At 35.1% G+C, this 14,116-nt stretch overlaps 1 protein-coding gene across 1 annotated transcript; it reads left to right on the top strand.

Moving 5' to 3' along the window:
• The first annotated feature begins 9,560 nt into the window (after nucleotides 1–9,560).
• LOC111895019 (diacylglycerol kinase 4) lies at nucleotides 9,561–13,886 on the top strand. The gene is made up of 12 exons (XM_023891108.3): nucleotides 9,561–10,140; nucleotides 10,954–11,076; nucleotides 11,165–11,302; nucleotides 11,395–11,480; nucleotides 11,649–11,736; nucleotides 11,819–11,894; nucleotides 12,608–12,690; nucleotides 12,817–12,887; nucleotides 13,042–13,119; nucleotides 13,242–13,329; nucleotides 13,401–13,517; nucleotides 13,600–13,886. Exons 1-12 carry the CDS (start codon nucleotides 9,778–9,780, stop codon nucleotides 13,768–13,770), a joined length of 1,482 nt encoding a protein of 493 aa, XP_023746876.1. The 5' UTR covers nucleotides 9,561–9,777; the 3' UTR covers nucleotides 13,771–13,886.
• Nucleotides 13,887–14,116: the final 230 nt, after the last annotated feature.

Genomic DNA, 14,116 nt, shown 5'->3' with positions numbered 1-14,116 from the left:
CAAAATCACTTCTTCCTTCTCTCCTCTCTCACTCTCGGCCATACACTCACACACACACACACAAAAATCTCTCAAATCCTCTCTAGATCACTCAAGAACAACTCTTCCCCTCCATCCAAAATCTCGAAAATTAGGAAGCATTCAAGAAGGTTCTTCCACAAAAATCATCATCTAAGGTAAGGTTTTGCTTGGATCTATAACTTGTATTCCTTATTTATTAAACATCTCTTCCTAATCCATGCAAAAATCATGATCTTGCACTCTAGAAACCCCCATAATCTCGAAAAGTTCATCAAGGAGTGCAAAGGCCAAAAATCACTTCATTTCCTCCATATTTTCTTCAAGAACCGAAACTACCCCCTAAGGTGAGCTTCATACCCCCTATTTTCTGTTTTTATGAGTTTTGTGGGGGGGGGGGAATACAAGTGAAAGTGTAGATCTATATGTGTTTTGTATGCCTTGTATGATTTCCATGCTTATATGTATGCTTTTATGTGTTTTAATGTTGGATCTAGCCATAAAACCCCTCAAAACCGAGATATAACTTATGTTTTATGATTTTAGCTTCAAATATATTTCTACACACAAAGTGTTTCAAGAAAAATGGCTAAGTGGTTTAGTAATAAATTTCTTTGGGTTAAAAACACAAGTTTTGGGCCTAAAATGTGAAAAATACAAAATTAAGGGCCCAAATTGACATTTCACAGATTCTGATGGATGAAAGGTGCCAAAACAGTTTCCAAAAAACTATTTCTGGAATTATATTTAATTAAAGGATTAAAAACATAAATTTCAAGCTTATTGGGCTAAAAATGAAAATTTCGGCCCAATGAGGCCCATTATGAGAATTTTTCTGTTTTGGAGGGCCAAAACTGTGAATTTCTGTAAAACAGTGGACTATAAGTGTCCCAAATCCTTTTCAAAGGTTTAAAATGCATTTTAAATTTAAAAAGGACCAAAGTTGCAAAAATTTTCCAATTTGGGCCAAAATTGTCAAAATTGCGAAAAGGAGGGCTAAAACCGAGAAAAACTGCATTTTCAGGGACTTAAACTGTTTTATATGAAAAATATGCTGGAAAATATTAATTTTAGTAATTTTTGGTGTTAAAATGTCAAGAAAATTAGTTTAAGGACCAAACCGGGAAGTATTAAATAAAAGGGTTGAAAATGTAAATTTTACAAACAATGAGGGGCTGAAAAACAGAAATATTTCAAGGCTAATTCAATATGTACAATTTGATCAAATAATGGCACCGCGACTATCGACGAAATACAACTCATTACAATACCAAAAGTCGTTGTTAAACGAATTGGCTCGGTCTCGAGCCAATGGAAATCTACAACTACTAACTCTTCGATACTACGATTCATACAAATAATGTTTGGTAATACATATACATACGAGTGTGCACAGACGTCTACGCACCATCTTCGGGCCCCAAAAGTGTAAAATCTTGCTTGTTGGGCCTAGCTAGCCCAATGACCTGATCTTAAGGCCCGAAGACACATATTTTCTACGAAGTGTTGAGTTTCACCGACTTGGCACAACGTAGAGTGACTTTCAATGGCTTGTACCACTGGTCCCCAAGGGTCCTTGGTATTGCTAGAAGAGTCTGCATATTTTACGAGGCGGGTCGGGGACCCCTCGCACACATATCTTCCCCAACCGGTTAATGGAGTCACCGGGGTCTTCGTGACCTCTTTCTCTTCGGATGTGGGGCTACACCTAGTCCGGGCGATTGGATAACACGATTAGTACTGACGACGCCTTCGGGTTCGTTAGTATATCTATAAACTGAGCGTTTGTGTAACGCGGGTTTGTAGTAAATAATCCTGCTCGAGAACCTTCCAACGTCGCCTGGGACTGACACTATACGCTATGCAACGGTTTCAATATAACTTCATGTAACTCAAGGAACTAGGAGAACGTCGGGTTTTCCTAGGGTTTTCAATACATACAGATTTGAAAAGCATACATATTCAATGAATATATTTTTTTTACAAGTATAGAAACAACAAGCATACCTATGGATCTTCACAAACGTTTTCAAAAGCTTTTCTTTTCAGAAAATATCGGATTTTCTGGTGGTTTTTCAAACAATACAAACATTCGATTTCAAACACTACTTATGAACTCACCAACATTTCATATGTTGACGTTTTTCAAAATACTTGTATTCTCAGGGAACCAGTGAATCAAGGGAATTCATAATCAGTGACGGTTGCAGTTTATTTGTGTATGAATCAAACAATTAAATTTTTGGGAATGTAATGTGTAAACAATGTATGACAATGTAAACACAGCTGGTTGTAATATATTAATGCACGGTGACGAATGTTGTTATGTTTCATATATATTCAATGTTATGGTATTCAATTGAGTCACGACAGCCCCCAGACGTTTCCGCCGTCTGGTTCGGGGGTGTGACACGAAATCTTTATGGACTCTCATAGAGATTTCGTCCACACTATACCAATAAGGTCCATGAGCCCAAACTATAAATATTACTGATTTACATAATTAGTCCATGTTAATTTAATCAGTCTTTTTTTATCACCAAATTAATTCCAAATTAAATTCTGATCAATACTAATTAAATAATATGATTTTTCAATTAATATTATTCTTATAATATATTAATAAATCATAATAAATCCCCTTTCTCCATAATTCATCCTATTAGTTGCTAAGGTGAAGGCAACCCAAAAGGACCATGCTCATAATCGGGACAAGTACATACGAAAATAGTTATGGGCTTAGACACCTAATCCAACACTCATGTCGTATGATGCAACACTTAGAATCAGGTATTTTAGAGTCAAATTCCAAAATGGAATCTACATTCCTTCATGTTCTAATGTGATATAATCACATTCTAGCATGTAACACTTCTAACTACAAGCTTCAACGATCACGATACTTCTATTGATCGCTTCGATTATCTTTGGCTTCGATCTTCTGGCTTAAGTCAGATGTTACATCGAACTTGGTTCTCTAAAACATGTAACATACTCATCTTAGTCAGACTCGATTTGATATGACCACTAGGGTCGGAATACCAATCATCTTCTTAGCCATTACCGAAACGATGGTAAAGATATACATGAATAAAACAGAATCAGTTACTATCACCTTGGTAACCTTATGACTTTCCCTGATCCAAGTGTGAGTCTTGTGCTTCCAGTAGTATAGGCCTCTACTACCTTTCACACCTACTCATACTCGTCCCAAGTATTGTTTCTTAGTTCTCCAAGTTATTATCAGAAAAAAAAAATTTAACACATACAAATGTGTCCAACCAATCATATAATTTCCATAGACTCTACTAGGACTTCTTCCATGTGTATCTTCAATCATTAATTATGCTTCAACTCTATTGGTAGTCGAAATTCCAGATGATGGGATATCATCACAGATTGTACCAAAAATCTTTCTTTCTGCCAATCAAAAGTGTATATCTCCCATACTAGACGTATTATTTATTAGCCGCATTCTAAAGGCAAGATATCGCTCTTACGATATCTTCCTATAGGTATCATTCACTATCCTCACCTTTCTTATTTCCTTTATTTGCTCAGTCTGGTACGAGCCCCTATCATGACGTTCTATACACTGTAATACGTGTTCAAGACATGAAATTTTAGATAGAGAAGGTTTAGACGTGTAATCCTCCTTATTACTTCAAAAATTTACATGCCAGTTCTAACACTGTAATTAAACATTTAGAATCCTAAGCACATAAAATTTCCAGATCCGGTTGGCAACAGACCGTAGATCCGATCAATTAATGGCATCATAAAGCATCACAAATCATTTAGCACATAAAAGCATTTTAGGCATCTTCCCTAAATAAGCTAGTGCTAGTGTAGATTCAGGTGTACTACCTAAAATATATTAGACACACTCAACTTACAATCATCGCTTAGCATTCTAAGTTTAAGTCCAGAAATAAATCCTTATTCCTTGTTCACTTAAACTAATCCTCTGATACATACCGTGACATCCCTAAATTCATGGTCATTTTAAAAATTGTATTTATGCTTATTTGAAACTCAGAGTATTCATTTTAAAGAATATATTGCGGAATTTATTCCCAGAAAAACATGATAAACTTATTATCAAAGCATTTCCGAAGAAATGTATTTTGTTTATATTAAAACTTTGGGATATCATCGTTAATACAGAAACATAAACATAAACAGACCTTACATTCATTTACACTAGTGACCTACATCTCTTTTAATCTCTCAGTGTAATGTAGCTTCATATCGACGTCTGTGATACAAATAAACTAAGTGGGCCAGGTTGGGAAACCTGGTGAGTACATAAGGATTTCAATCCCACAATGTTATAATATATATATATATATATATATATATATATATATATATATATATATATATATATATGTGTGTGTGTGTGTGTTTTGGAACTTACAACATATACAATTTCACCTCATATAAACAATTTTTACCCACCCCGTCGATCCTTACAATGACACCACCTATACTCTAGTATCTAAAATTAACCTCTTTACCTAATCCATACTCCCGGATCTAAAATTAACCTCTTTACTTAATCGATCTATACTCCCGGATCTAAAATTAACCTCTTTACCTAATCCATACTCCCGAATCAGGGTATGTCTAATCCATGCTCTCGGATCAATAACTATGCCTATTCCATACTCTCGCACTAGGGACAATTGACCATGTCTAATCAATGCTCCCAGATTAATGACAAATAATTATGTCCTCTCTATACTCTCGGACTAAGGAATGACTATGTCTAATCCATGGTCCCGAATTAATGACAAATAACTATGTGCTCTCCATACTCTCGGACTAAAGACAAATGACTATGTCTAATCTATGTTCCCGAATTAATGAAAAATAACTATGTCCTTTCCATACTCTCGAACTAAGGACAAATGACTAAGTCTAATCCATGCTATCGGATCATTGACAAGTTTTAAAGTTCTACTCTCCATGTATATCTCACTTGTGCTCATAAGGAGATACTACCCATATTCCTCTTAATTAATTTAGGTTTTCTCTGTATCCTAAATCATCATATTTTATCATATATGCTCTTAACACGTATTTCAGGCAATATCAAATATTTCACACACAAACATATGTTTAATACTATAATCAATACTTGTATTAAAATCATATTCATGAAAGGGATTATGCACTCACACATAAACTCTTTAACATATATTTAACTCCTTAATATATATTTAATACTTTAATTAATACTTGTATTTAAATCATGTTCATGAAAGGGACTATGCACTCACTTGTTAAAGTGATGATTCCAAACTCGAGCAGAGCTTCGATTCTAACAATTCTATTATCCTTGGACGAAACCTAGTTTCATTACCGCTAGATTTTAGTCTAATATTTATAGCGACTATTTATGAGTAATATTTTTATAAGTGTTAAATAATACTTTTTAACCACTGTGTACATACATGGGTCATACATGAAACACTAGAGGGCATGACCATTTTGACAATATAGTGCTTCTGAAATCCAACAACCCTATGAGACCCTTGAAACCAGATTCCCCGTACCGCAAATAGTTAAAAGATATTATTATAACAGTTTATATATTATATTTGTAATATATTTATTGTTTATAAGTTCATAATAACGATATTTAACTTAAACATAAGCTATATTTAAAGTAGGGTAAGCATATCTCACTTACCGGCGGTTTGACTAGGAACCGGGTTCTGCGGGGGCAGAACTTCCGAGCGGAAAAGCTCTTTTTCGGAGCCTTTTGGTGCTCCGGGGGCTTTCCTCTAGCACTTAGAAGTTACTAGAGGTTGGGGGAGGTTTAGAGAGAAGTTAGAGAGAGAGAGAGAGAGAAGGGTTGAGGTGTGAAGAAAATGAGTGAGCCTTGGATGGTATTTATAGGCGGAAAAATGGCTCAACTCGGCGAGTTCTAAGCCTCTTACTTGTCGAGTTGGCTGCCAAGTGTCACCATCTGGCGGCAATGTGTAGGGAGGAAGCAATGGCTTAGATCACGCCACGTCACCCACTTCACATAAGCCCATCCTGACTTCTAAATTCCGTAACTTTCACATACGAACTCCATTTTCGACGTTCTTTATATCCACACATAGACATTGACAAGATCTATAGCTCTCCTTTTGACTCCATCGACTAATTCTCGACCGATTTTAAATTTAACAGTAGTGTAAAATTCATAATTTCTACATACGGACTCCATTTTCGACTTTATTTTTATCGTTGAGCTCCTATTAATGAGATCTTCAATTCTCATTTAGGATGTGTCGGCTAAAAATCGATCGATCTTAAAATTCGAATTTTGGGTTGCACACTACTATGCCAAATCTTAGAAAAATCATAACTTCCTCATACGAAGTCAGATTTGGACGTTCTTTTTATGCACGCTCTCGGTTTAACGTATACTATAACTTTTGTTTATATCCATAAGGCTAAAAAGTAATTTGTCAATAATTCACTTTTTACGTTAAACGGTGCCGTAAAACTTTGATGGACCATAACTTTTTCTTTATAACTCATATTTGGGGTTTTTTTATATGTACGGAACCCTTGTGACATATAATATAACTTGGTTAAGATTCTTCATTCTAAATAATCTTCCATCAAAAATTCATTTTTGACGCTTATTGTCTCTAAATTGACTAGCCTAAATCTGCGGGCGTTACAGATTCCATGCACCACACCCCTTTTCTTTTATTAGAAAACTCTTTTATAAAACATTTATCTTTGAAAAATATACCAAACCCTCAGTTTGAGTTCAGACAAACCCGAGAGTACGCCTGAATCCCTCAAACCAAGGCTCTGATACCAACTTGTAACATCCAAAAAATCAAGACCAAATTTTTTTATCTTTTAGATTAATAAACCTATCTTTTAAAACATGTCCATGTAACCATAATAGAATAAAAGTGTAATCAAAACATCCAAATACATTAGAGTCAAATAAAGTGTGGAACAATGTGATGTGTGTGATGCGATCACTCCGAACTCTTCCCTTTGGATCCGGAAGTAACTGAAACATAAACTGAAAACCGTAAACACGAAGCTTAGTGATTTCTCCAAGATACCACATACCATACATATCAAACACATAATGGGCTCTGCCTGTCATCGGGTTCCACCCGACATCGAGCCCCACTCGAAACAAATATATTAGTAAATAATAGGCTTCACTTGCCATCGGGCCCCGCCTGGTATATATACAAACACATAAACATATGTAAGAATCACAAAGATAAATAACATACAAGATAATTACTAGGCCCCTCCCGATATACATATAAACATATAACACATGCAAGAGTCGTACAGACATCTAGCATCCTAATCATAAGAAATCACGGGTCGGAATTGGTGCCTTCGACCTGTCAAGCACAATGAGGACACTCACCTCAAGCTGTTGAATATCTAGGATAAAAGCTCGCACTATTGATTTGTACAAAGCCCCATGCTAAAATCTTCAATAATACACAATTAATAATTAGGTCTTAACCCATAAGAAATAATCTAAATCAGTTGTTCAACATCCAAGGTAAAAGACCATTTTACCCTTTTTCCTACTTGGCCCAAATCAAGGCCCAACCCAATTAATTGCTTCTAAAAGCCCAAATTCCTAAAATGGCACCCAAAGCCCAATATGGCCCAATCTAAGAAGGCCCAATGTCCAAAAATAGCCCAAAGTCCATTGGGTGCCCAATATGGCCCAATCTAAGAAGGCCTAATGTCCAACAATAGCCCAAAATCAATAAATGATCCATAGGAGTTAAGGGGTCAAGCCCAATCGAAACATAGCCCAAATAACCCAAGCCCACAATTCATTCGGCCCATAAAGTAGCATACACTCGGCGTACTAGGCTCGTACGTGCTATGTACACGATCGATCTAGAAACGGGCATGCACCTAGTACGCTCATCTTACCCAGGAGTATGCCTCGCGTACTAGCCTAATCCCAAACCTGTGGCCAAACGACTTAACCACTTCATAACTTATCATCCAATCCACAAAATAACATCATATTAAGGTCCTAACCCATACAATTGAAGGCTTTAAGCCTTTGCAAGGATAAAAACACACCAAGGTCTAATTTTAGCATCTTAACTTCATTAAGAGAAACACCAACCTTGCATGGTTGAACAAAACCCATCAAGTTATCATTTTTATGAACAAGGGACCTCAAAAAAGCCTAGATCTATCATCCCAAGTTGTTGAAGTATCCTATACTCCCAAACAACACTTAAAGGACCCAAAAATGCATAAACAAGACCCTAAACTAGATCTTGCATAAAAAATCATCAAGTTGAGAGCTTTATACCTCAAATGACTTAAGTTGATGATGGTTCTGGATCTACAAGCTCAAGCCACACCAAAGCAACCTCCAAGTGTTCTTCTTCCTTCAAATCACCAAAAACGACCATCAAATGTCTTTATGAAATGTACGGGTCCAATCAAGCATATCCATATTTGTTTATTTGAAGGAATGATTACATTTTATAAGTTACAAACCCCGAATTATTAGTCAGGGTTTGTGTCAAGTGAAATAAATATATATATTTTTAATTTATTTAAATATATTTACTTTTAATTAATTTAAATAAGATGGAGTAGGTACGGTAATGTGAGGTGGAAGTGACATTGGAGTGTGTTTATTTAAATAAATTAAAAAATCAAGGGTAAAATAGTCTTTTTAGATAAGAGAGGGACCAATCGCGCAACAAAAACAAACAGTAGAGACCTTCCGAGTTAAAAAATAAATTAGAGACCAAATGTACAAATTACCCCAAACCATAGGGAGCATTTGTGTAATTTATTCTTTTTTTAATTGAAACTATTTTGTGTAATATTTGATTAGCATGTATAAGTCATTGTGTTTATTGAGTTTTATTTCCGTGTCGTATCTTGTTAACTGATGTGTAGAAATTTGAACATGGACACGGCACAATATGACATTGGTTTTTTTATACACGACGACACAAACATGTTTCGTTTATTATATTTTTGTAGTGTCGTGTCAACTTTAACTACACATAAATTCATATCTAATGATATCGTAATATATTTTTTATATTATTATATATTATTGTAGAAAAATGTGCTTTACCCCAGTCGAAATTTTTTGGTTCCACCACTGTCAACTGTGTGATTTTTACGTATTTAAAAGATCTTATTTTAGTTTTTACGATTAACCCAAAAAATTGTAGAATTAGTATTCAACAACCGGTTAGAATCCCACATATTTAAATGTATTCATATATTTAAAAAAAAATTAAAACTATTAATATGAGATATAAAACATGTGAATTATATATATTTTTTAAATCAAAACTAATTCATTAAACAAGAAAAACATAATGCAATTTTTGTTTGTCGTTTACTATTATCAAAACCCTAGAATACCCTTGCAATACCCCGAATTAAAAAAACTTGATAAAACAAAAGCACCTGCCAAATAATCCAGCGACACACATCATATTATGGACGTGAACCGAAAGCACGAAAAAATAATCAAAAGAAAGAGCAGATTTTTAAACGGAACACCTCCGCCGGACTTCGAAAAACGACCTTCACCACCTACACGCCGGCCATATTTTTCACACACATTCTATATAACTATCCAGAAACCAAACGTCGATCTCAATTTTCTTCTTACTATATTCATTGTTTTCGATAATCTTGAGGTTCAAAGATTAAGATTTCAGGGCCTTGCATTAAAAGATCGGAGGTTGAGTCGAATAAAAGAAAATGGCCTCATCGGGGCCGGAGCCCACGATGAATAAAAGCTCCAGTAAGTCAAAGGTGATAAAATCGATCAGGAGTTGTTCTTTGTCGGGAATGAAGGTTTCTAAAGATAAATTGAGGCAGAAGATCACGATGCCTGAGTATTTACGTCTTGCGATCAGTGACGCCATTAAGGCTAAAAATATCAACGCCGGAAAACACCATTTCGATGCTAACAAGCTCGCTGACTTTTCCGATGATGGTGGTGATAATCCTCCCCCCGTCGCCCCTGAATCGCCTTTGGTTGTTTTTGTTAATTCAAAGAGCGGTGGCCGCCATGGCTCTGATCTTTTATCCAAGTTGCCGGATCTCATGGGTGTAGAGCAGGTTTTATTTATTTCTTCTTTATCATCGTTACATTTTCATATGCATGTTTTATGTTCATTTCTATGTTGGTTAAGTATTTCATTTATTCGTCTCTATATACCTTAACTAATCTGTACTTTTCAGATTACAATGATCTTAATACTATCAGTTTCGGGTATTATGGTATTATGCCATTCATAGTTCTTTGATCTTCAACTGAACATATTGACACATTAATTACAAAAAAGAATTGAATTCAAGAAAATGGGGTATCACTTATGAGGGTTTTAAGCAATATGCATGTTTATGGGGACTTTTGTACTTTTTTGTGCAAAATGTCAAAAGAAGACTAAATTTAACAACAATGATGGTTGCTTTTGCATTTACATTTCCACACATTATACAAAAGCCCTAGATATTTAAAAGTATAATTTTTGTAAAACATTTTTGCAAAATTAAACAAATGTTAGTTAGCCCAAAGAGAAGCCAAATATAAAGCTCAAAAAGTAAACCATTGTTCACTAACGCTAAAAGGAAGTAACATGACATGATTAGACTTAAAAAAAACATTTACATCTTTTGCACAAATAACAGATTGGAAGCAAATTCATGTCGTACCTGAATTCCATATTTCTTGATGATAAAAGAAATTGCAATTTTTATCTAATTGACATTGTCATGTTCACCTAGTAAAGGGGACTTAATAGATCAAGATTACTACTTGTATTGTTGATACAAGATTATAATTTCAAGATTCTTTATCTTTACAAAAAATTTCGGCTACTTCATACTAGATTTTTGTTTTTTTTTTTTAATTTTTTTTATGGGTGATAGGTCCTTGATCTTCAAAATATAAAACCTCATGAATTCGTTCAATACGGATTGGCTTGCTTGGAAAACTTTGCATCTCTTGGAGACACATGTGCCAAAGAAACTCGTGAAAGATTAAGGATTGTGGTACATATCATCCTCATCAACCTTTCTTCCATAATCTCAACTTACATTCTATACAAATATATGCTCGTAATATCTTATAATTTGATAGGTTGCAGGAGGTGATGGGACAGTTGGTTGGGTCCTTGGGTGCCTCGGTGAGCTTCACAAACAGGGTCGCGATCCGGTCCCACCAACAGCAATTATCCCTCTTGGCACAGGAAACGACTTGTCTAGGAGTTTTGGATGGGTAATGCTATCATGTTTTCTTAATGAACTAAAAATCCCAATTTTTGTATAACCCTTTTTGATTTCTTGAAATGTTGTTCAACTTATATACAGGGAGGTTCGTTTCCTTTTAAATGGAAAACAGCCATAAAGAGGAGCCTTGACAGGGCCCTTCAAGCTCCACTTGGTTGTCTTGATAGGTGAGTTGTAATTAATAACTTATAAAGCTTAAATATATATTGTTTATCGACTACTTTTACCATAGTTTTTAACTGATAATTGAGATGTTATTGGAGTAGCCTATAAGAGTACGTATATATAACTGCTATGAGTGATCATATATACGTGGATTGATTATTGTATTTCAGTTGGGAGCTTTTAATATCAATGCCGGCTGGTGAAGAATTGGATACCCCACATGCATTGAAAAAAACTGAAGTGGTCCATCTTGATCAGGTTCGAAAATCGAAATCTAGCTAGTTGTGTGTGTGTGTGTATGACTTATGTAAGAGTAGAACTTTCATGGGTTTGTTTGCAGGATTTAGATATTGATGGGGAATTGCCTGAGAAAGTTTCTTGCTACCAAGGAGTCTTCTACAATTATTTTAGCATAGGTATTCTTTTTGTTTTTTATAGCATCGGAAAAAATCCTTCAATATCATATAGAAACCTATTATTTTAGTATTAGGACTAAAAGAGAAGTAGAGAACTAAAATGGTCAAGTATTATGCATATTTTCATGACTGTGATAGCACGGGGGTGTGGGATCTTTGTAAAAGTAGTTAAAGGTTAAAATTTCAATACACACCGTAGGACTTTCGATTCCAATATGAATTGGGCTCTTAATTATAATACCTACCTAATTGCTCTAATACATCTCAAGCCGCTATATTTATATATTTATATATATAAAATACAAGCAAAGAATTAAGACCAGAGGGAGTGGGTGCGGCGTGGATCACCGCACTCTCCTTGCCACATAAGCACAAACACCACCTGTGGATGCGGTAGAGAGTGCTCTGCACCCTTCTAAGGGAGCACTCTTTCAAACAACCTTCTAACAATGTGATTGGTTGCTTTTTCTTTCTTCTCTCTCATTGGTCCCTTTTATTTATTAAAAAAAAATTACCCAAATGTGACATCACTCCTTGGGTGTGGTATGAAACCACACTTTTGTGGTAATGAGTGAGGTGGCGCCTACATGTCATTGCGGTTTTATGAGGGAGTGCAGCACCACTCCCTCCAGCCTAAGTAACTAACTAATGACGTGGTATTCTGGCCTACAAATAATGACGTGGATCTTTTACATATTACGTGATGCCTGCAGGAATGGACGCCCAAGTGGCTTACGGTTTCCATAATCTACGGAATGAGAAACCGTATCTTGCAAAAGGTCGTATTGCAAACAAGGTTCGAATTTAAGTTGGTTTCTTATACATTACCATCGTTCATGAAGACATATATTTTCAGTTCAAAACTTCAATATTTGAAAACTTGTATATATATTAGATTTTTGGACTATCTTTCTTGTGACAGATAATTTACTCCGGATATAGTGCCAAACAAGGATGGTTTTTCACGCCTTGTATGACCGACCCGAGCTTGAGGTAGTTTTGTAGTATTAATTTAGTCATCTTGCTTGATAAAATTTAAACCTAAAACACTAAAATGTTGGAACAATGGGTGATTTAAACGTTGTAAATTGTACTTTTTTTTGTAAAAGAACAACTGGAAAATGCATATAATTGCTGACTTTGGCAGGGGACTAAACAACATTTTAAGGATGCATATTAAAAGGTTAAACAACCCAACTTGGGAACTAATTCCACTTCCCTCTAGGTAAAGTTATTTCATGGAAGCACAAATTAAACGATCAATTATTTGAAGAAAATAATGAACACCATGCACCACTTCCGATCTTTTTACTTATATATGACTTATGCATCAACATATTTGAGCAGTATTAGGTCCATAGTCGCTTTGAATCTTCATAGCTATGCAAGTGGAAGGAATCCATGGGGTAACTTGAAGCCCGAGTATCTAGAAAAGGTAACATCCCATTTTAGCAATAGAAATAATGAGGGAACCTCATTTAGTGTTTGCATCTTTTATGAATACAGAAAGGTTTTGTGGAGGCTAATTCAGACGATGGTCTATTGGAAATTTTCGGATTTAAACAAGGATGGCATGCATCATTTGTTATGGTCGACTTAATATCAGCAAAACACATTGCACAGGTAAAAAAAAAGCGTTATTCTAATCAAGAAACATTATGGCGATCTTTTCATTCATGGTTTCCACCTACAACTTTTTGGTCAGGCAGCAGCAATTCGATTTGAGATAAGAGGTGGAATGTGGGAAGAAGGTTTCATGCAAATGGATGGTGAACCATGGAAACAACCCATGGACACTGATTATTCAACATTTGTAGACATAAAAAGGGTTCCATTTCAGTCTATCATGATTAAAGGGGAGAATAGTCGTTCTTGAGGCTCCGTTTGTTATGTAAAATAGGATAGGAAAAATTTATGTTGTACTATGTTCTAGAGTTTGAAACCAAGGCCATGGGACAAAAACCGCATTTTTTGTTCTAATCAAAAGGTTGGAACAAGATATGATATGGACTTGTTTTTGATATGTAACAAAGGGATAGATGTCCTCCTCATCCTCATAATTCAAAAAAATGATAATGTTTGAGCTTTAATTAGTTTCAAATATAAATAACGACTAAATATGTCAAAGTTATTTCCCTAAAGATTGAAAGATGGTCATAGAAGCAAGCTCGATTTCTTCTTTATCAAAACAAATATAATTTAATTTATAGTTTTTAAACATT

The sequence above is a fragment of the Lactuca sativa genome, chromosome 5 (assembly GCF_002870075.4).
Source record: "Lactuca sativa cultivar Salinas chromosome 5, Lsat_Salinas_v11, whole genome shotgun sequence".
Classification (NCBI taxonomy): domain Eukaryota; kingdom Viridiplantae; phylum Streptophyta; class Magnoliopsida; order Asterales; family Asteraceae; genus Lactuca; species Lactuca sativa.
Note: the sequence above shows the minus strand (reverse complement) of the source record. Positions and strands in the feature narration are given on the sequence as shown.